The sequence below is a fragment of the Lotus japonicus genome, chromosome 1, assembly GCF_012489685.1.
Source record: "Lotus japonicus ecotype B-129 chromosome 1, LjGifu_v1.2".
NCBI classification, from domain to species: Eukaryota; Viridiplantae; Streptophyta; class Magnoliopsida; order Fabales; family Fabaceae; genus Lotus; species Lotus japonicus.
Window position 1 is genome coordinate 12839412 of NC_080041.1, and position 22906 is coordinate 12862317.

General features: G+C 40.1%; 2 protein-coding genes and 1 long non-coding RNA gene across 4 annotated transcripts; 2 read left to right on the top strand and 1 right to left on the bottom strand.

The window, feature by feature from the left end:
- LOC130733703 (uncharacterized) lies at positions 1 to 8065 on the top strand. 2 transcript variants are annotated; one of them, XM_057585944.1, is made up of 8 exons: positions 1 to 609; positions 846 to 4118; positions 4295 to 4815; positions 5286 to 6027; positions 6196 to 6335; positions 6604 to 6672; positions 6895 to 7014; positions 7206 to 8065. In XM_057585944.1, exons 2-8 carry the CDS (start codon positions 878 to 880, stop codon positions 7893 to 7895), a joined length of 5523 nt encoding a protein of 1840 aa, XP_057441927.1. In that variant the 5' UTR covers positions 1 to 609; positions 846 to 877; the 3' UTR covers positions 7896 to 8065. The 2 variants fall into 2 exon arrangements, with proteins under 2 accessions (XP_057441927.1, XP_057441928.1); XM_057585945.1 differs by having other exon boundaries at positions 6607 to 6672.
- A 650-nt stretch (positions 8066 to 8715) lies between these two features.
- Positions 8716 to 10784, top strand: LOC130733705 (E3 ubiquitin-protein ligase RDUF2-like). The gene has a single exon (XM_057585946.1). The coding sequence runs from the start codon at positions 8996 to 8998 to the stop codon at positions 10154 to 10156; it is 1161 nt and encodes a 386-aa protein (XP_057441929.1). The 5' UTR covers positions 8716 to 8995; the 3' UTR covers positions 10157 to 10784.
- Positions 10785 to 14750: 3966 nt separating this feature from the next.
- Positions 14751 to 16655, bottom strand: LOC130731614 (uncharacterized). Its single transcript, XR_009016762.1, has 2 exons — positions 16299 to 16655; positions 14751 to 15019 (listed from the first exon to the last, which is right to left on the bottom strand). It is a non-coding gene; the product is annotated as an uncharacterized LOC130731614 (long non-coding RNA).
- Positions 16656 to 22906: the final 6251 nt, after the last annotated feature.

Consider the following 22906-nt stretch of genomic DNA (forward strand, 5'->3'; position numbering starts at 1 on the left):
CTTTCTAAAGCTAAATAATTTTTTTGCTAGCAATTTGTTGCGTATTCCATTGTAGCAAATCTGCAGATTTCTTGTTGTGAATGAGAGGGAGAAATTAGATAGGAGTGAGTCAGAGGAGACTTTGGTATGTGGAAATGAATGGAAAATGGTAGGTTCCACGTTACTTTTTACTTCTCTGGAATAAGTGAAGAAAGGTGTTCTTGATTAGGTACTTTTTACTTAAACCAAACAATATTTCTTGTAGTGGGTTACCTTTGAAAAATAAAAAGCATTGAACAAATGGGTCTTTAATATTAAGTTTTTGGGCCTGAATTTTTGCCTATCCAAACTAGTAGTGAAATACAAAATTTATATTGGACAAATTGTCAATGTTGTAGAAAATTCAACCAAATAATTCACTAAAAACAAAAGACCAAGACTTGCTTTATGGTCAACTCTGACCAGTTAAATGTAACAACATTGTGGGATAAGTCTTTGTTGCTCCTGTTTGTTTCTTAGCTGTGTAGTAATCAGAATTCAAGGTTACTCTTGTTGCTGTTTTGGAGATTGGAGCAATTGGAGTACCCATAAAGCTGTTGCCAAGCTTGTGCTGAAAGTTCGGGAAACAAGGTAAATGTAACCTTTTGTCAAAAAAAAGTAAATGTGGCCCAAAATAAATTTTCCCTTGTAATATTACTAAGTAAGATTATTTGCTTTTTGATTTTGAACTGTTTATGGGTGACAAGTTTGCTTGCTTATTATGTGAATGTCTTTCAGTTGGGTTTTAGTTGAGTTTAAAGCCTTCTTTAAGGTTGACTTTCAGAAATGAGTTTAAGGATGTATCTTTCTATGTTCTGTTTTGTCAGGCTAATCAATTTGCACATAGTGGAGTAAATTGATGGAGTATGTTTATGGCTTTGCATCTTCCATTTCAAGAGATTTGGTGTGTGGAGCAGTAGACCAGTTGCGATACCCCTGCTGCTTCAACAACTTTGTTGAAGACCTTGCAAAGGAAGAGGGCAATTTGATCACAACAAGAGATAGCGTCCAAGACCGTGTGGCACGAGCTAAGAAACAAACAAGAAAGACAGCTGTGGTTGTTGATAAGTGGCTGAAGGATGCTAACACTGACATAGACTCTGTGGACCAGTTACTAAAACAAGCTAGAACAAAAAAAAGCTCATGTCTTGGCCACTGTCCGGATTGGATTTGGCAATACCGTCTAGGCAGGAAGTTGGCAAAGAAAAAAGGGGACATCAAAACATGCATTGAAGAAGGTAGACAGTTTGTACAAATTGAACGCCCTGCTTCACTTAGGGGATATTATTTTTCTTCAGAAAAATGCTGGGAATTCAATAGTAGAAAATCTGCTTGTGAGGATCTTATGAATGCACTGGAAGAAGATGAGGTGACCGTTATTGGCTTGTATGGGATGGGGGGTTGTGGTAAAACCATGTTGGCAATGGAAGTAAGGAGGAGAGCAAGTCATCTTTTTGATCGAGTGCTTTTTGTGCCTGTGTCCAGCATGGTACAGGTCCAAAGGATCCAAGAAAAAATTGCAAGCTCGCTGGAGTTTGAATTCCAAGAGAAGGATGAAGTAGAGAGATCCCGACGCCTGTGCATGAGGTTAAATCAAGAAGAAAGGTTCCTTGTCATTCTGGATGATGTGTGGCAAATGCTTGATTTTGAAGCCATAGGGATTCCTTCTAAAGAAGGTTGTAAGGTTCTCATCACCACTCGATCTGAAGCAGTTTGTACTTTGATGGATTGCCAAAGAAAGGTTCACCTATCAACCTTAACCAATGATGAGACTTGGGGTCTTTTCGAAAAGCAAGCACTCATATCTGAGGGCACTTCTACCGCAGTGAAGCATTTGGCAAGAGAAATTTCAGATGAATGTAAAGGATTGCCTGTTGCCATTGTAGCTGTGGCTAATAGCTTAAAAGGCAAAACCGAGGTGGAATGGAGGGTTGCATTGGATAGATTGAAAAGTTCAAAACCGGTGAATATTGAAAATGGTTTCCAAAATCCTTACAAGTGCTTGCGGTTGAGCTACGATAATTTGCATATGGAAGAAGCCAAGTCCCTTTTCCTGTTGTGTTCTGCATTTCCTGAGGATTGTGAAATTCCAGTTGAACTTTTAACTAGAACAGCGATAGCGCTAGGCTTGGTTGGAGAAGTTCGCTCATATGAAGGGGCAAGGAATGAAGTGACTGCAGCTAAAAATAAGCTCATAAGTTCTTGTTTGTTGTTAGATGTTGATGAAGGAAAGTGTGTCAAAATGCATGACCTAGTCCGCAATGTTGCCCATTGGATTGCACAGAATGAGAATAAGTTGATTAAGTGCGCACTGGAAAAGGATACGACTTGGGAACATACTTCAGCACGGTATCTATGGTGTGAGAATTTTCCAAATAATTTGGATTGTTCCAACCTTGAGTTTCTAGTTCTACACATGCTCAAAGATTCTGAACTATCGGATGAAGTTTTCAAAGGAATGAGAATGCTCAAAGTTTTATTCCTTTACAACAAGGGTAGGGAGAGAAGGCCACTGTTGTCAACTTTATTAAAATCACTGACAAATCTTTGTTGCATGCTCCTACATAACTGGGAATTAGGTGACATTTCGTTTGTGGGAGATATGAAGAAACTTGAAAGTCTTACATTGTGTGATTGTTCCTTCCTTGAATTACCTGATGTGGTTACACAAATGACAACCTTGAGATTGCTGGATTTGTCGGAATGTGACACAAAAAGGAATCCTTTTGAGGTGATTGGAAGACACCCGAAACTGGAAGAACTCTACTTCACTGATCGCAGATCAAAGTGGGACAATGTATACACAGCTGAATTTTTCAAAAGTTTTAGTGTCCCCCAAGTATTGCACAGGTATCAAATAAAACTAGGAACGATGTTTGCAGGTTTCCAGCAAGAGTTTCTCAATCATCACAGAACTTTGTTTCTCAGTTATTTGGATACATCTAATGCAGCTGTTAGGGATTTGGCCAAGAAAGCAGAGGTTTTGTGGATAGCAGGTATTGAGGGAGGTACTAAAAATATCATCCCAGACATGGAAGGAGAAAGTATGAATCATTTAATTGAGCTTCTGGTATGTGATTCTGAAGGGGTAGAGTGTTTGGTTGACACTAGCAATCATTGGAGCGAGGTTGGAGCTCTCTTCCCCAAGTTGCATTGGCTAAGAATTGAGCGCATGCAGCATTTAGGAGCTTTACACCATGGTCCTCTTCCTCTTAATGGACATTTTCAGAAATTAGAGGATCTATATATAAGTCATTGTCCAAAGCTGACGTGTCTTGATGTTGCTCTGAATCTGGTACAACTGAAGAAACTAGAAATATTATCCTGTCCTACACTTAGGCATATACTGGCTGATGATGAGATAAGTACAGATGATCACAAGTTGTTGTTTCCCAAATTGAAAAAGCTCCATGTGAGAGAGTGTGAAGAGCTTGAATATATAATCCCAATCACTTTTGCTCAAGGCCTTGCACAGCTGGAGTGTTTGGAAATTGTATGCAATCGTAAGTTGAGATACGTGTTTGGCCAATGCGCAGGTCAAAATGAACTCAAGATTGAGCTTTCTTCCCTGGAAGAACTTACACTTGTTAAGTTGCCAAATATCAATAGCATTTGCCCGGAAGATTGTTATCTAACATGGCCATCTCTGCGGCAGTTCAATTTGCAAAATTGTCCAGAGTTTTTCATGGCGTCTGTTAATACTTGCATGGCTTTGCATAACAATCAGATAACCGCTGAAGCTTCACATCTAACCGTTCAAAGTGTGAAAGAAGTTCGAGTCAGCGACTGCGAGCTAGATGGTATCTTTCAGCTGGCAGGACTATCCATTGATGGAGAGCAGGATCCATTGACATCATGTCTAGAAATATTGTATTTGGAGAATCTACCTCGGCTTAGGTACTTATGCAGAAGCGATATAGAATCCACAAACCTCCAATTCCAAAATCTTCAACAAATTCAGGTGACTGGATGTAGAAGATTGAAATCTATCTTCTCCTCTAGTATGGCTGGAGGCTTACCTCAATTGAAAGAGCTCAAGATAGAAAGTTGCAATCAACTAGATCAAATCATTGAGGATGAGGGCACTCTATTTCCATCAGGTACATTCATAAACGCGCTATTTGTGTGTGTGTGATTCTATCCTACCTCTTCTCTGTAATTAACCTAAAGTAATTTTGTCTAAAATATTGTTGATTAATGACTCAATATGTTGTTTTGGGTGAAATGAATTTAATATGTAGGGAGATGATGTAAATTCTTTCTAACTATTTTCCAGGCTCGTATAATCTTCCCAGCCTCACAAGGTTAACAATAAAGTCATGTTCAATGTTGGATTCATTGTTCACAACATCCACTGCTAAAACCTTGACTTCATTGGAAGAATTGATGATACAAGATTGCCATGGTTTAAAGCATTTGCTAACTTGTGGAAAAGATAAAAAGGAAGAAACAGTTCAGGATGATATGTCAATGCTCTCTAGTTTGAAAAAGCTGAGTATTATGAATTGCCACTTGCTGCAGTATATACTACCCGTCTCATTTGCCAGAGGCCTGGCTAAATTGGAGGCTATAGAAATTACAGAGACTCCTGAGTTGAGATCTGTGTTTGGTGAAAACATTCATTCTTCTCATCAGTACCAAAACAAGTTCCAAATTGAGCTTCCTGTTTTGGAAAAAGTCACACTCTGCAGTATATGCTCATCTTTGCAACTGCTTGGCATGAACAATGTCGGACTTTCTATAAATAATCTGTTGGTTGATTCAAAAGCAATGCATTCGGATCATAGTTCTAAAACGGTAGGTCTCTCTCTCATTGTCCATCTTGTTTCATACACTTCTTGTAGGCATTCTACTATGCCTACTATATCAATACAACAATATTATAGTTCATTTTGTCATAATAAATGAGTTAATATATAATTTGGTCATTGAAAAATGAAAATAACAACTAGTGTGGATTTGACTCCTCAAAGTGTTTATGTGCATATATTAGTCCCAAAATGTGCTGTCTTCTTCACAAACGCATCTTTCCATCTTCACAATTTAGCATTTGGATCAACTTATTGCTTCTTAGAACAATTCTGACACCCAAAAGCTACTTATAGAACTTCTTCCAAGAATTGATTTTTGGTTTAGGATCAAGTGCTTTATATTGATGCAGTAAAAACAAACGATCAGTGTCCCAATGTTTCACTTAGTGCTTCAATTTTAAAATAGTATAATAGATTGTCTTCTTCAATGCTTGATGATCAAAATGTTTTTTATAGGATGCTGGTGAAGGGGAAACAAGTATGACAATTCAGAGAAAGTTAATATCAGTTTGTATTGAGAACGGTTCCAAAATTGAAGGCATTTTTCATCTAAAGGGGGTTCCAGTCAATGGACAACAAGTGACCTCATGGTTAGAAGACCTAAAATTGGCTAATTTACCAGAGCTAATGCACATATGGATGGGTGTCAAACATCTTGTGAGGCTTCAGCATCTTCATAAAGTGCACATTTTCAATTGTCCAAAACTAAAGTTTGTCTTCTCTTCCTCTGTCTTGAGAACCCTACCTTTATTGAAGATCCTAGTGGTAGAACAATGTGAGGAATTGGAACAAATCATCGAGGACGATGAAGAAAATGACAATGTCCCAAATCCTCAATCCCCAAAAGCATGCTTCTCACAGTTAAAATTCCTTCTTGTCACGCACTGCAACAACTTGAAGCATCTCATGTACATGTCCACACCCCACCACAAGTTTCCAGAACTTGAGTATCTGATCCTAAATCAAGACTCTCATCTAGTGCAAGTGTTTGAGGCTGAACCAGGTGTGAAACAAGGGAAGGTGGAAACTTTGTTTCCAAAACTGAAACATGTAATGTTAACACAACTACCAAACCTCAATAACATATGTCATGGGATTGAGTTTCAGACCCTTCCTAATCTTCTTATCCACAATTGTCCAAGACTCTCATTTACTTCAACAACAACTCTTGAGGACATGCTACAAATATCTGATCCTGGTACGCGCTATATTGTGTTATATCACTTCTATTTAGTTTGTCTGCATTAGATGTTGAATATCTCATTCACTTCTTTGATAAGCTTTTTCTATATTGGTTATACACACTGAATGACTATAAATCTATAATACACACTCTTACATCAAATTTGTTAAAAAATGATTATAGATGAGGAAATTGATTTCTATCTCCGTCTTCACTTACACGACATAAGTGGTAGCATAACAAAGAAAGGAAACAAAGGGACTCAAGACTTTCAATCGTTGGAGCAGAAACTGACACCCATTCCTTTATTGAAGTTGACCGAGGTATGGTGTAATTTTATTTTATTGTTTTACTCCTTTAAGAAACTAGGCATATTGGATGGACTCATGGAGACAATTTGAATTAAACATCTAGACATGATGAAGTTTTTTTGTTGATAAAGTTTACTTCATTAACAAATTCAGAACTGTTTGCCTTGGATATTCATCTGCATAAAGTACACACTCAGATGTGAATCTGCAGTTACATTTTCTCAGTATTAGAGGAAACAGATGTTGTGAGATTAATGCTTCTAAACATTTTTTTGTGTAGCAGTTGGGTGACGAACAATCAATGGATGAGGCATGTTTGACAAACCAACAAAAGCAACTTGGAGAATCTGTAAGTAGACATATGATCAAATCCTAAAAGAACAAAACCTATAATTAAATTACTATTATATAGATAAGGTAACATCCTTGATTGTCACTAATAATAATAACATAATTATCCTAAATTAAAATGCTCATTCATTTTACACCAATAGCAGAGCAAGTACACCTTAAGTTATACTAAATCATCACAGGATATCTTACATATCTAATATCTATTATTCTTGTGCAGATCATTAACAGTGGTGTTGAAGAGGAAACCCCATCAAAGAATGCCAATATAGTATATTCATCAATTTGTTCCGAATCCTCTAGCTCACTAGTCACTTCTCAACTTAAATTATGTCCGCATGTAAGTTCATTGTCTGAAAATGCTAATTCCAACATTTTGATCAGCCTTAAAAATAATGCTACCTTGTTTCTGATTTGTTATTTGCCACAAAATTGCAATCAAGAAATTACAGTACATACTTGCACATTCAAAGTTTTGAATCAAGAGTCTTGAATTCTGAATTGGTTACCTTTTATTCTTATTCTTCCCAGAGTGGAATAAGCCTCAGTCAGACTGAGACAGACACAAACAAAGAAAGTGAAGACCATCCTATAAACCTTGGAGACTTGTGTGTTTCTGAAATGGCTGCAGAGAATCCTTCCACCAAAGATAACTTAGTTGCAAAGGCCCTTGTTGACCTTGAAGAGTCTCTAAAGATGCCTCTGAAGGACATAGCTAGGTCCGAGGTGAACAGCATTCGCCTTCTGACGGCGCTTAAGTTCTTGTCCCACCTTCCATTAAAAGATGTAGCTATATCAGATGGACTTAAAACTATAATAGACTCTATGCATGACAAACTTCCAATCATTCTATGTTCCTTCAAGCAAGCATTGGTTACCACTGACAAATTTGCTCATCAAAATGAGGCATCCGTTACTACCCTTGTTTCGAAAATTTCTAAGGCAAATGATTTTTTGGATGAAGCTCAACAGAAGGAAGAAATTTTGAAGGAAGAGATTGTTCGGTTGAAGAAAGAAATGAAAGATCGTGAGGATGACCTATCATCTCTTCAGGAGGAAAAGAAGAAGTGCATTCAAGAAACTATAGGGTACAAAAGGGAGTTTCAAATGGTGGAAGATCAAAGAAAATCTCGGCATGAATTATTTGAGGTGGACTATAAATGGTCTGCTCTATGTTGCCAATTTCAGCACAACCGCATTGTTGATAGAAATCAATGTTAAGTATTTTCCTAGATTTAGCGTGTTTGGATTTGTGTTGTCAGAATTGATTCGGATATCATATAGTTGATTATAGTAAAATTGAGTTGAAAGTCAAGTGCTTGGATGGATTTATGAGAAAATTGTTTTTATTGAGTATTGTTGTGAAATTCTATAATTGATTATGTTTACCACATGAGCCATTTTCTCTAGTTTCTCTGCATAATGATTTTGGAACTAAAATGTATTCTCTTAGTCGATTGCCAAACATCTATATTCGAAAATGTGAATTGATTATAAGATTCCCAAACACACACAAAGTGAATTTTCCTAGTCCCCATTGTCAATTCCAGGCTTATTTTTCCTGGTTTTTTCCCCTTAGGCTTCAATGATTCCACAGTTTGTTGAAAGCTAAATTTTCCTATTCCCCAACATCCTTATATAATCTGATGAGGCATATGTGATAAGTTTGTCATTGTTAGGATCAATCAAGCATGCTTCATGATTCACATCTTATCCTGAGGATCAAGCATTATCCTCCATGATTAATATCTCTTCCATAGCATTAAGCATCACCCTATGCTAGCTATTTTTTGATTCCTCAAATCAGACAAAAAGTTAAAGCCAATTGTTATTTTAACAATATACCTCCCACTTCCTCTTTTATCTCTGTTACATAGTGTATAAACTATATAGTATAATAAAGTGTAAACCCATAATTAACCATAAACCTGTTTAAACATAGAAAACATGTCCTTCTGTTTTCCTATTTCAAGACAAACCCAATAAAAGCAAACCCAAAAACCTCATCTTGCCGGCTTCACTTGTTCCCTCCATTCAGCTCAACCGAAACAACACCCTCAACGACACAAGGAGGTGTCGTTTCATCCAACATCCCACCACGTGTCACGTAACCAAACACATTACAAGGACAACGTTTGTTTTGTTGTTATCTCCCTCTTCCCGACAACAACAACACAAACCTGTCATCACCTCCATTTCTCTTCCCCACAATGTCCCACCGGATTCAATTCACCATCTTCTCTAACCTTCCATTGCAAGATTCTCTTCTCAAACTCCACAAATCCATTCTTCCAAATTAGCCTTTTCTTTATTCATTGTAGATGTCTTCTTCACATTGGTGTCACCGGTGCAACCGTTTCGTCAGAATATGGCGGAGGCAGGGGATACCGGTATGTCCCGATTGCGACAGCGGCTTCGTCGAGGAGGTTGAAAATCACACCAACAGCCGGCGCCGGAGGGTACCTCCGGCGGCGGTAACCATGCACCACCGCTCCGATCAGAATTCACGTCCGAATCACCGGTGGAACTGCAGAAACTTCTCCGGCGAACGGTCACAGTTTAATCCGGTCATCATGCTCCGGAGAGGCGAGTCCTCCACGAGCCGCGGCGGGTTTGAGTTTTTCTACGACGACGGCTCTGGCTCCGGGCTGCGGCCATTGCCTCAGAGGATGTCGGAGATTCTTCTGGGCTCTGGATTCGATAGGGTGATGGAGCAGCTCTATCACGTTGAAACTGGGAGACACGGGCATCATCACCACAGCCATCACCAAAACTTTCCGGCGTCAAAAGCCGCCGTGGATTCCTGGCCGGAGATTGAGATCAACGAGAGCCATATTTCCACGGAGTCACACTGCGCGGTTTGCAAGGAGCCTTTTGAGATTGGCATCGCCGTGAAGGAAATGCCATGCAAACATGTTTACCATTCTGATTGTATCCTCCCCTGGCTCGCAATTCGCAATTCATGCCCTGTTTGTCGCCAAGAACTGCCGTCAGAATCGAACGCCGCCGCACTCGTTGATCAGGACCAGGTTCCAGAGGGGTTAACGATATGGAGATTACCGGGTGGTGGGTTCATGGTGGGAACGTATGCCGGAGGAAGCAGAGGTGGCACATGGAGGGAGCTTCCGGTTGTTTTCACAGAGGTGGATGGTGGGTTCAACAATGGCGTTGAAGTTGAGCCAAGGAGGGTATCTTGGTCATTGTCATCTTCTAGACGGAGGGGAAACGGTGGCGATGGTGGTGGTAGTGGTGGTGGTGGATTGAGGAGAATGTTGAACACCATGTTTCGTTGCTTGAGAAATGGAGTTAGGACTCGGCGTGCTGTTTCCTCTGTTCCTGCTAGAGAGGATTCTAGTTCTAGAGTACCTGTGACTGTGAGGAGCAATAGTGTGTCTCGTGCGAATGTGGAACCTTCAATTCCCTCTCCACGTTCGAGGAGGACTTGGTCTATGGATGTGAATAGTGGAACGAGAGCATGGTGATGGAAATTCAAGTGGGGATGGGTTGAAAATTGAACTTTGTTTCTGGGTTCTGCTGTGGGGGGAAGGGGATGGAAGATTTCATAGTGGGGCAGAGTGGAAGATGCAATGCAATGACAGATTGTTTGGTGAATTCTGAGAGCGATTATGAGTCCGTTTGGATGTGGACCAAAGAGCACTTATTTTAGCTTATCGGCTACTTTTTTATGTATAGAAGTTCTTGTAAGTGTTTTTTACCGCGCATTCGAAAGGGATGGCTACTGTTAAAACTCTCAGAAGCAATTAATGGCAGCAGCATCAGTGGAGAAATGGAGGTGAAAGGAGCCTATTTGTGAATATTTTGGGGGACAAGAACATTGGTAACCTTAGTGGGTTTGATAATAAAATGATGTGAACAATCTTCATATTGTTCATTTCATGATTTTTCCTCCCAAGATTTGTAAAGTTTAATTGGCTTCACTTTGATCTTTCAAATTCTGTGTAATTTGTAAATGTTTTGTTGTTGTAAATGTTTTCCTCAAAATATTTGAGGTATTATTGTCAATATCTATATATATTTTGTCAAAATATACAACGTGAGGGGTATTATTGTCATTTTGTAAATCATACACATGTTCTAATGGTTTTCTTCCTGATTTGGGAGGAATACATTTTATGTGGGTTCACCCCCTTTTTATCATTCCTTCCAGCTTTTGAGATGAACCAAATGAAGGAAAGGATTTTAAAATGCGTGTTTTTTTTCTGCCTTCAATTTTTTTTTTCCTTCCCTCAAACCAAACAAACCATAAGTGAAAATACTTCTATTACATTTTCATTAGGAGATCCTATATAATTATTAGTTGTGGGTGAATGAGCTGGTTTGTGGGTTTATTACTTTCTTTAACACTCACTCAACTAGTCCAATAAATGGCGATGAATGGTCGTGAATGATGGAAGCGCGAGGATGCAGAGACTACAACTTGGGCGACAACGTGAAGGGCAGATGCGACAAGCCAAGATGCAAAGACAACAAGAGGACATAGGTGACAACGTGAGGGATGTAGTAGGGATGGCAATGGGTCTAGGACCCATAGGGCACCCGCAAAAAATACCCACTATGGGTAGGGTAAAAACCCGCTAGATGGGTATGAGGTTGGGTATGGGTAATTACCCGTAAAAAGTAACGGGTATGGGTGCGGGTATGGATATTATAGTACCCAACCCACCTCATACCTGCACACGCATATTATTATTATTATTATTATTATTATTATTATTATTATTATTATTATTATTATTTGGTAATATATAACAAATTAACTTAAGCAATAGCTTTCAAACTTACTCTTTCACTAATTTACTCCCACTTATTTTTAAAATTTGTAAGTTATTAACCTACAACTTTAGGGCTATATTATAAATCTAAATCATAAATTTAAAATTATATCTTTTTCGTTTATTCCTTCTAAAAAAATATGCTTAGTTTAATGATTTTATTTGTTAAGTATTTGAATAATCTTTTGTATTTTTATAAGTGTTTTTTATTTAAAATTGTAGTTGTATTTTTGTTTACTATTAACAAAAATAGTGAAAAATATATTTTGGTTAGCTAAATTGCGGGTAATGGGCACGGGTATGGGCAAATAGGTACCCAGAGAGTACGGGGACGGGCATTCAAGTTGCTACCCACACGGGTATGGGGACGGGTACGGGTAATTTTTTAAAACGCGGGTATAGGAATGGGTAGTATAGTACCCTACCCAGACCCTACTCATTGCCATCCCTAGATGTAGGTGATAGAGTTAAAGCTAGAGATGAGGTGTAAGGGACAGAGTGCGGCAAACGGAGGTTGCGACTTAGAGTGATGGCGCAAGGGAAGGAGAAGATCATACGAGGGAGTTGCGTGCTTAGGGTAGAACAATAATATTATTTTTCAATACATGTGACAAAATACTAAAGTTACATACATAAAAGGGAAAAATTTAACATGCACAAGTAAAACCTTGTGTAAGGTTACACCAGGCCATTTTGACCCACTATAACAGGTTTTAAAAAAAAATCAAAATAAATATTTTCTTAATTAAATATTTACCTTTAATTAATTAAAAAAAAAACATTTATCCTTAATCTGAACCTCTTCCTCTTCTCTCTCCCCCTTCATCTCCTCTCTCTCCACCTAAGTATTCAAATCCAGAACAAATTTAATTTTATTGTGAATCCACAAGAACAAAGATGACATCCAATGAAAAATCAAAAAGATTAAAACTTGATACATATGACACTGGCCCAGCCACCGTCCACCTTCACCTCCATCACCACCACCTCTCTTCACGCCACCACAACACTTCATCTCATCTCTTCAATCTAAATCAGTGCTTTTGCATTCAAATCCACCCACTGCCATCATCAAAGTTTTGATCTTTTTGCATTCAAGATCCACGCTCACAAACCCCAAATCCAAACCCAAACCCATAAATCATACAGAATCGAAGGGAAGAATCGAACTATTTTGTGGATCTCAGAACCCCCAGCCATCATCAGTCATCACCCTCAACCCAGCACCTCCTTTGCGATCTGGACAAAAGCTTCGAACTTGGTCGTCGCTGTTACGCTGTGAAGGTTCGAGGGGGAGATTGGAGCGGCCATGGGAGCAGTGGTTCTTGGTTGGTTTCCTGGGTTCGTTTCTAGATCTGGGTTGGGTCGCAGGTGGTGAAAGGCTTGATCTTTCGAGACTAGGTGTTAGGATTATGCTACTTGCTAGTGTGTTTTTTGAAGTCCTGTTTTGTTAGTTTTCTCATATATATATATGAAGTTTTTATTGGGGCTGTTTCGTTTCTGAACTTCTATAAGGTTTATATATGCCAATTTTTGTTTTGTTTTCATGTGGTTGTTAACAATTTCACCCTGACTTCTATAGCGTGGCTTCTTGATCTAGAGAATCATTTGTTAGCTATGGATGCTATTAGTGTCGGCTTTCTGTTTCATGTGGGTAATTGCCATGCTTCCTTTTGGTTCAGTAGTTGAAGTGGTTTGGGTTTATTTAGTGATGTCATTAGTAGATCTGGGTTGGGTGATGCGAATAAATAGAATCAAGATCCTTCTTCTTCCTCCACTGATTTAGTTTTGTACATGTTTGTTGCATGTTTTGTTGCTGGATGAAGATGAGATGAACACATGTTGCTGGAGAATCATGGGTTTTGGAGCGGTAGTGGTAATGGTTGTAATGGGTTCTGGCTGGGTTTGGGTTCAGTCGATTTAGTCTGGTGAGAAGCAAGAAGAATAGGGGAAATGATTAAATGATGATGAAAAAAATGTTGAAGATGGCAAATTTGGAAGAACATGAATGATGAAGATGAATGTCTGGGTGGAAGATTAAAAGATTTGTGATCTGGGCAAAAGCTTCGAACTTGGCATGGAGGTTGAAGATGATGATGATGGTCAGGGGTTCTGAATCATATTTAGGGTTAGGTGATTTATTGGAGGTTAAGATTTTTCCTTTTTTTTTTACTATGAATAATTAACCTAATTATTCATTAACTAATTTACTAATATATATGTTTTTTGATTTTTTTTTTAAAAACCTGGTAAACCTGCTACCATAGGTCAAAAGTCACTTGTGTAACCTTACACAAGCATTCAATTGTGCACCGTAAATTCCTCCACATAAAAGAAGAGAACAGCCCACCTTACTTCGTTTTATGCAGATTGATAGCAGGAAGAGAGACGAAACTAGAAAAGGTAAAAGGTTCCATCCTTATGGTTCCTTGGTAACCACAAAAAATGCATTTGCTAATGAAATGAAGGTTAGATTCGATCAAAAGGAAGAAACTTGTAATATTGTAACTGCTCAAGGTTATTTTGGCTGATTGATCTTCCAATGTGCTAGTTTCAACAACTCTCATTCTCTACATTTCTTCTTAGCTACTTGGCCTGTAGTAGGTATCTAGTTTTTCTTTGTTTTATCAATTTGATTTGTATTGGTTGCAACTACAGACTGCAACTTAAAATTATAAAAAAGAAACTCTTATTTTTCTGGTTGGCATTTGGAAATTCCATTTTACTATTGATAGAATAGAATATTCGTTGTAATAATTTCTGATTATTCTCCTGTAATTACGTTGTGTCATAATTAGTTAGTTGACCATACGTTATAACTCATGTATTTATATTATTCACAAATCAATGAGAAAGGTACCCAATCAATTTCTCACATGGTATCAGCAGTTCAATTTTGATCCAAAATTAACCTAATTTCTTTTTTTTTCTCTCTCTCCTGCGCCTGTTCTTCTCTGGTTTGACTGGTCTCCCTCTGTTTTGACCAGCGGCCAGACACACCTTCTTCCCGCGCCGCAGCGCCAGCAGCCCTCTCGCCGCGCCCAAGCGCCGCGCTGTGCGTCCCTGTCAGGCGAACCAGACCCGCGACCCAGCCCACACACAGGTCTCTGCCTCACGCGACCCAGACACCCGCGACCCAGACTGTAACGCCCCGATTTCTCGAGTGTCACACAGTAACCAAAACGTCGTGAATTCTCGTCGTTTAATTAATTAATCTTCAATTAGTGACAAAAGTTCAATTTTACAAAATTCTTGAAACTTAACCATTTCAAACTTGCGGAAATAATCATCAACGTAAACCTCAAACTTTATTAATCAGTGAAAAGAGTATGAAAAACTTCAAAGTAAATTACATCAAGTTAAACTATCTCAACTAAAATAAAGTAATGGTTCAATGCTTCCAAAACTCGGTACTCTCAACCCAACCATATCCTTGGCCCCTTCCTCTTTATCTTCTTCCTCTTCTTCAGGAGTGTAGTCGTCATCCAGTAGTGGCTCGTCACGTAGTATCAACTCCCAAGAATGAGTCGTCGTCGTTATCTTCACGACCATCTACCCCCCCCCCCAAATAAACACATAAACAAGTAGTGCAAGGGTCAGGTCTCATATTCTCATAAAAACATTAACATATACATGTACTCTCATAAATAACAAGGTATAATAAGCATAATCTTTAAGTTATATCTCAGTCAGTCACCTAAGTTCAGTTAGGCTAGCGACCTCACCATTCACACAACCACCTCAACACCAATGGCCATATTCACGATCATTCGCAGATGAACAATTCTTGGAGGGGACACACCGTACAACCCTCAATCACGTGGGGACACACCGTACAACCCACAAAATCACAAGGTGACCGCAGTCAACCAAATCACGTGGGGACACACCGTACAACCCACAAACACCCTCGCGTGCAAGTAACTGTTTGTCTCTAACGGCACCATCATTCTCATGGTACATAGTCTCACCTAGACCTATGTTCCATTAATCACATTTTCACTTTTTACTTCAAGCGAGTTATTTCTCTTTCTCTTATATTGAGGCTCTAAGTCAAGTCTTCCTAGAGTCTTTTATTCTCATCACAAAACTAAAGATAGCAACACAACATTCACATTGCACAAAAGGGGATTACGGCTAGGTGAGCGACCCTTTTGTACAAATAACCAATTAAACAATGTGAAATCATTTAAGAATAGCCATATACATAAAAACATGCATATTATGTCACAACAGCACAACAAGGCAAGTACCAAGGCTTAACAACATATAACTCACAGCATCTCCTAAACACATGTTCCTAAACAAAACTTCAAAACATTTTCGCAACTCAACATATTGACAGCAGAAACAACTTTCACAAAAACAGAGCCACAGAATGTATCTTTCAACCAAAAATCACGTATGATACCTTTCTGGAAATCTATTTTAAATATCTACAACTCTCTAGTTAAACACTTGTTCATTTGAGTCCCATAATTAGGTGATATTAGGCCTTAAATCTTACTGTCCGGAACAGGAAAGACAGCAGGTGTAACAGTTACTAAAAACTACCCCCAGATCACATTACTAAACCAAAAATTATGATTTTTATATTTCCGGAAAGCTATTTCGAAAATCTACAACTTTCATTTTAATCACTTTTTCATTTGACAACCATAAACAGGTAAAAAGGGGTTCTGAAGTCCGCTGTCCAGTACAGGAAACTGGCAGCGAAACTCCCACCTCTAGTTTAAGCTATAAACCATTTCAGCCCAAGGCTTTAAGCTATGTTCCAGCAATAAAAATCAAATCACATAGGTCTCATATCATAATAGTACAGCAAACAAACCTTCAACCCAAACCCTCATGCAAACCCTCAACAATCAAGATTCTTCACAACCAAACATAGCAACAAGTTCCTAACAAACTACCCAAGTTCTAGGACCAGCCCTTAGCTTGTTTTAGAGCTTGAAAATAGAAAGAAAGAAGATGGTTCTCCTGCTGTCCAAACCTCCTTGCCTTGCTCGCGGTCACTCCCTCTTCCACTCGCGATCTCTCTCCCTCTCGCAAGCTATCTCTCGCGCGCGCGTCGTGAGTGGTGGTGGCGGCTTGGGCGGCGGCGCTCCTCTTCTCTCTCAAGCTCTCTCTTCTCTCTTTTCCTCTGGTTTCTAACGTGAAAGAGTGTGGGTGCAACTTCTGTTTTCTGATTCTTAGAAAATAGGGTTTCTCCCCCTCTTGACTAAAACCCATGCAAACCAACATGTGGGCTAGGGTTTGGCTTTTACCTTTTTAAGCCCAAACCACTTAAACCTATGGCCCACTAATCAACCCTAATCAGGTCTGAACATAATTAAAACCCAACTATTTTTAATTAAAAACCCAACCAAATTCGGAATAAAAATAAAAACACATTAATAAATTCGCTGGCACTTTACAGCCAGAACCCTGCTCGGTAAAATTCGAATATCTCGAGCTACAGAGATCGGAATGTCCTGATTCCACTTCGAGAATTTTCTACACTTAAAGGGCTACAACACTCATGAAGAAAGTTTTCCCAAATGAGGTCGTTAAGACCCTATAAAAATTCACACAAGTTGACAGTTGTAATCTGTCAATTTCTCAAACTTGAACAAAACCCTCATTTTATTCAATCTTTCTCAAAAACAATACAAACTAAAATAGGGCCTTACACAAACCCAGCCCGCACACAGGTCTCTGCCTCACGCGACCCAGACACCCGCGACCCAGACCCGTGCTCTGGTTTCTCTCCCTCGCGCGCCTCCAGCAACGCCGCCGTGCTCTTCTGACCCGCGTGACCCGTGCCCCTGCACCGCGCGCCCTTCTCTCTTCCAGTCGCGTAGCCTCCCGATCTAAGCACTCTGGTCACCGCCGCTCCTTCAGCCCACGTTCTCCACCGTCGTTCCACTCTCTTTCGGAACCATGTCAGACTCCGAGAACAGCGATACCGGCAACAGCGTCTCCAAGGCCAAAACCGCCTCCGGTGCTAAACAAGCGTTTCACCCCGCCTTCACTGTATCCAACATCAAGAATCACATTCCTATCGTTCTTGAGATGGAGACAGATCAGTATGGCACTTGGGCAGAATTGTTCCGCATTCATGCAGACTCCCACAAGGTTCTTCATCATATTGAACCTCCCACGGGGAAGGCACCACCGACTCCGGTCACCGACGATGAGAAGGAATTATGGAACACTCTTGAAAAAAAGGTTCTTCAATGGATTTACTCCACTATTTCATTTGACCCTTTGAACACCATTCTTGTACCCGGTTCAACTGCTATGGGAGCCTGGAATGATTTGAGAGACATTTTCCAGGACAATCAGAATGCTCGTGCTATCACTCTTGAGCAAGAGTTTTCTACTACTCGCATGGATAACTTTCCCAATGTATCTTCCTATTGCCAGCGTCTCAAGACGCTCTCTGACCAGCTGAAGAATGTTGGCGCTCCTAACAACAATCACTGTCTCGTTCTTCAGCTGATCTCTGGTCTTTCTGATGCTTATCGTGGTGTTGCTACTCTGATTCGGCAGAGCAATCCTCTTCCTACTTTCAACCAGGCTCGCTCCATGCTCACATTGGAAGAATCTGGTATGGCAAAGATGGTGAGTCATAGCTCTCATGCTGCCATGCACACGTCCCATCCGAGTCATTCTGATGATTCCTCACATAATAGCAATCGTCGCTCCAACAACCGCTCTCGTTCCCGTGGAAATCAGGGTCGTAGCGGAGGACGCGGTCACCGTGGTGGTTCTCGACCTACTGGTCCCCCAAGTGCTCCCAATGCCCCTCCACCGTGGCCTTCTCCTTGGCAGCAGCAACCGTATCCTGCCTGGCAACAGTGGGGTTATTCCACACCGCTCTGGGCTATGCCTCTGTGCCCATATCCCACCGCTCTGTGGCAGCGCCCCAACACTCCTCCAAAGCAACCAGGCATCCTCGGTCAGCGCCCACAGGCGTATGCAGCTACCACATCCTCTCTAGCTCCTACCGACATAGAGGCTGCCTTGCACACCATGTCTCTCCACCCTCCGAACAATCAGTGGTACATGGATACTGGAGCGACATCTCACACCACGGCGTCGCAAGGTAAACTCTCGTCTTACTCTAATTTGTGTAATTCAAATCAGACTGTTATTGTTGGCAGTGGACATGAGATTCCCATTCACGGTACCGGCACCACAACCATACCCACCTCTCACCAACCTCTTAACCTAAACCGTGTTTTGCATGCCCCGCAAATTATTAAAAATTTAATTTCTGTACGACAACTCACTACTGACAATAATGTCTCTGTCTCATTTGACCCGTTTGGTTTCTCTATCTCTGATTTTCAGACGGGGATCCCTTTTCTTAGATGTGATAGTTTCGGCGACCTCTATCCAGTCACTGCTCCCACCAATTTTGTCGGTCTCACCTCCACTCTCTGGCATCGTCGACTTGGACATCCTGGAGCCTCCGTTTTGAATTCCCTTCGCACAAATAAGTTAATTTGTAGTGAACCTTTTGATTCGTCTGTCATTTGTGATTCTTGTGTTTTTGGCAAGCATGTTAAGTTGCCATTTTATGATTCAAGAACTACTACATTGATGCCTTTTGATATTGTCCACAGTGACTTATGGACATCTCCTGTTTTGAGTTCTACTAGTCATAAGTATTATGTTCTTTTTTTGGATGATTTCACAGATTTCTTGTGGACTTTCCCCATTTCTCGCAAATCACAAGTGTTTGACATGTTTACCTCTCTTGTTACTCTTATTAAAACCCAGTTTAGGCAACCTGTCAAATGTTTTCAATGTGATAATGGCGGTGAATATAATAATGAGCTTTTTCGCAACTACTGCAATGATCATGGCCTTGTTTTTCGCTTCTCTTGCCCACATACCTCATCTCAAAATGGGAAAGCGGAGCGGAAAATACGAACCATTAACAATATGATTTGCACTCTCCTTGCTCATTCTTCTGTTCCTGACTCCTTTTGGCCTCATGCACTTGAAATGGCGACTTATCTTTTGAACATACTTCCTCACAAAACACTCAAGAATCAATCTCCCACACAATTATTATATCATCGTACTCCTTCCTATGCACACCTTCGGATATTTGTTTGTCTGTGTTATCCTTTATTTCCTTCTGCTACTATACACAAGCTACAACCTCGCTCCACTCCGTGTGTCTTTTTGGGTTACCCGTCCAATCATAGAGGTTACAAATGTTTTGATTTGTCGAACAGAAAAATAATAATTTCGCGGCATGTTATCTTTGATGAGACCCAATTTCCTTTTGCCAAACTACACCCACCTCCCCCTCATTCTTATGATTTTTAAAATGATGACTTACATCCTTATATAGTTCATCAGTGGAAGAATCAGTTACATCAGCCTGTTGCAGATGAGCCAGCCACCTCGGCCACCAACGTTGCCGACCAACCAACCTCTTCCATCAGCCAACAGCCACCCACTGCTTCTATCCCAACTAGCCCCCAGCCCCCGGCCTCAGCACCGACACCACCGCAGCCACCGACTCGACCTAATAGGACCGTCACCACTCGTAGCATGACGTGTATTGCTAAACCCCGAAAGCTATTCATCCTCTCGGCCTCTATATCTGATCCTGCTATATCTCCTCTACCAAAGAACCCCAAACTTGCTTTGTCAGACCCGAATTGGCAATCCTCAATGCAATCTAAATTTGATGCTCTTATTAGAAATAAGACGTGGGATTTAGTCCCTCGACCTTGTGATGCTAATATTATTCGTTGTATGTGGATTTTTCGGCATAAGAAAACATCTGATGGCTCTTTTGAGCGTTACAAAGCTCGTCTTGTAGGTGATGGCAGGTCACAAGTTGCAGGTGTTGATTGTGATGAGACTTTTAGCTCAGTGGTGAAGCCTGCTACAATTCGCAATGTTCTCACCATAGCTCTCTCTCCAAGTCTTGGCCCATTCACCAACTCGACGTCCAGAATGCCTTTCTGCATGGTGATCTTCATGAGACTGTCTACATGCATCAACGTCTCGGTTTTCGTGACCCACATCGTCCTGATCATGTCTGTCGCTTGAAAAAATCCCTCTATGGCCTCAAGCAAGCTCCCAGGGCGTGGTACCAACGTTTTTCTGATTATGCAGCCACCATTGGTTTTCGCCATATCACTTCAGATCACTCTCTCTTCATCTACAGACAGGGTTCTGACATGGCATACATCCTACTTTATGTTGATGACATCATCCTCATCACTTCCACTCAAGATCTTCGACGTTAGATCATGTCTCTCTTGGCCTCTGAATTTGCGATGAAGGATCTAGGCCCTCTGAGCTATTTTCTGGGCATTGTCGTTCATCGCCATCCTCATGGCCTCTTTCTGAGTCAGAGTACTTATGCCTCAGAGATTATTGAGCGTGCTGGCATGGCGTCCTACAAACCGTCTGCCACTCCTATTGACACCAAACAGAAGCTCAGCACCTCCTCCGGCACTCCTTATGAGGATCCCACTCTATATCGGAGTCTTGCAGGTGCATTACAGTATCTCACTTTTACTCGCCCTGATATCTCTTATGTTGTTCAGCAGGTTTGCCTTCACATGCATGCTCCTTGCACAGATCACATGCTTGCTCTCAAACGCATCTTGCGTTATGTTCAGGGTACTATTCATTTTGGCTTGTCTTTGACCCCATATCCCATTCAGAAGCTCCTTTCTTACACTGATGCTGATTGGGGTGGATGTCCTGACACTCAACGTTCCACGTCTGGCTATTGTGTATTCCTTGGTGACAACCTCATCTCCTAGTCTTCTAAACGGCAGCCTACTCTCTCCCGTTCCAGTGCTGAGGCTGAGTATCGAGGTGTAGCTAATGTTGTTTCTGAATCTTGTTGGCTTCGTAATCTTCTCCTGGAGCTTCACTTTCCGCTTCCACGGGCCACTTTGGTGTATTGTGACAATGTTAGTGTCATCTATCTCTCTGGTAATCCTGTGCAGCATCAGCGTACAAAACATATTGAGATGGATATTCATTTTGTTCGGGAAAAGGTAGCACGTGGTCAGGTACGAGTTCTTCATGTTCCTTCCCGATACCAGATTGCAGATATCTTCACCAAAGGTCTTCCCCGTGTTCTTTTCGATGATTTTCGGACCAGTCTAACCGTCTGTGACCCTCCCGCTTCGACTGCGGGGGTGTGATAGAATAGAATATTCGTTGTAATAATTTCTGATTATTCTCCTGTAATTACGTTGTGTCATAATTAGTTAGTTGACCATACGTTATAACTCATGTATATATATTATTTATAAATCAATGAGAAAGGTACCCAATCAATTTCTCACAACTATATCATATAAAAAATAATTAAGTAAACTTTTTAGAATTTCAAATAAGTAATAGATTTTATAGCTGATAGGTGATTCTGGGGCTCCGTGAGAAAGTTTTTCTTTTCCTATTTGAAAAGGATTGGTGAGAACAGGTTCATCAAAATAGAAATAATATTAGGAAGAATTCAATTAGAATTAGGGGTGAATTTCCTATGATTTATTCTCTTCTTTATTTTCAAAATACAATAATTCAAATCCATTGAAGAGATCAATTTTAGACTAAACTAGAGATCAATTAGCTGTCTGCATGCGGCAGAAAATAAAACTGTGGGAATTGGATTGCAAAGTATGAAAATTGTGTCACTCTCCAATTGCTTAGTTGAGAAATTGCTATCAACCATTAGAGTTTCTTTTTCCAAATCAACTTGTGAAATTCCATTGTTCATTCAATAGCAAAATTAAGCGGGAATTTGATAACACTTTATGCCTATGACACGCGGCTTACAATAGATGATGGGATGATAACAAAATGTATCAACATAATTCAAGTTTCAACCACCCTTAATTAAAAAGAAGCATCTGATATTTCTTTTTCAATCATGAGGGAAAAATAAGAAAAAGAAAGTCGTTAATAGCACGAAACCTTTAGCTTGTTTACATCGCCAAAAATTTAAAATAGGTAGCTTTTGAACTTTCAATTACATGCGTTTGCTACACCTATATTACCAGTGTCATTATGTGCAATTTTCAAACCAAAAGACTAGAATTGGATCTGTTTTTCTATTTCAAGTTTGATTGCTTTGGATGGTCCCTGTACGGGACTTAACTGCAAAAACGGACAAGAATTAATGACCTCTCAACAGCTTTCTTGCATCAAGAGAAACAATTTTATGTATGTTGGGAGCAATAATAGAAAAGAGAGAACAGAGAAAGAAATATCACACAAGAATTTTTAACGTGGTTCAGAACACAATGTGTGTACCTATGTCCACGGCTACACTAGGTAGTAATATTTCTCTTTGGTATGTATAATGCTTACAATGAGGTGTCTATATATAGTAGGAGTAAGTCAACCTCCTCCTTATTCTAAGCGTTGTGGGACTTACAAATAGACTACATAAGCGATGTGAGA

Bases quoted from the DNA above. Each gene is read 5' to 3' on its own strand.
- LOC130733703 (XM_057585944.1), top strand. From the start codon at position 878: ATGGAGTATGTTTATGGCTTTGCATCTTCCATTTCAAGAGATTTGGTG. The intron at 4,119-4,294 runs GTACATTCATAA...ACTATTTTCCAG, and splicing joins GGGCACTCTATTTCCATCAG to GCTCGTATAATCTTCCCAGC. The intron at 4,816-5,285 runs GTAGGTCTCTCT...TGTTTTTTATAG, and splicing joins CGGATCATAGTTCTAAAACG to GATGCTGGTGAAGGGGAAAC.
- LOC130733705 (XM_057585946.1), top strand. From the start codon at position 8,996: ATGTCTTCTTCACATTGGTGTCACCGGTGCAACCGTTTCGTCAGAATA.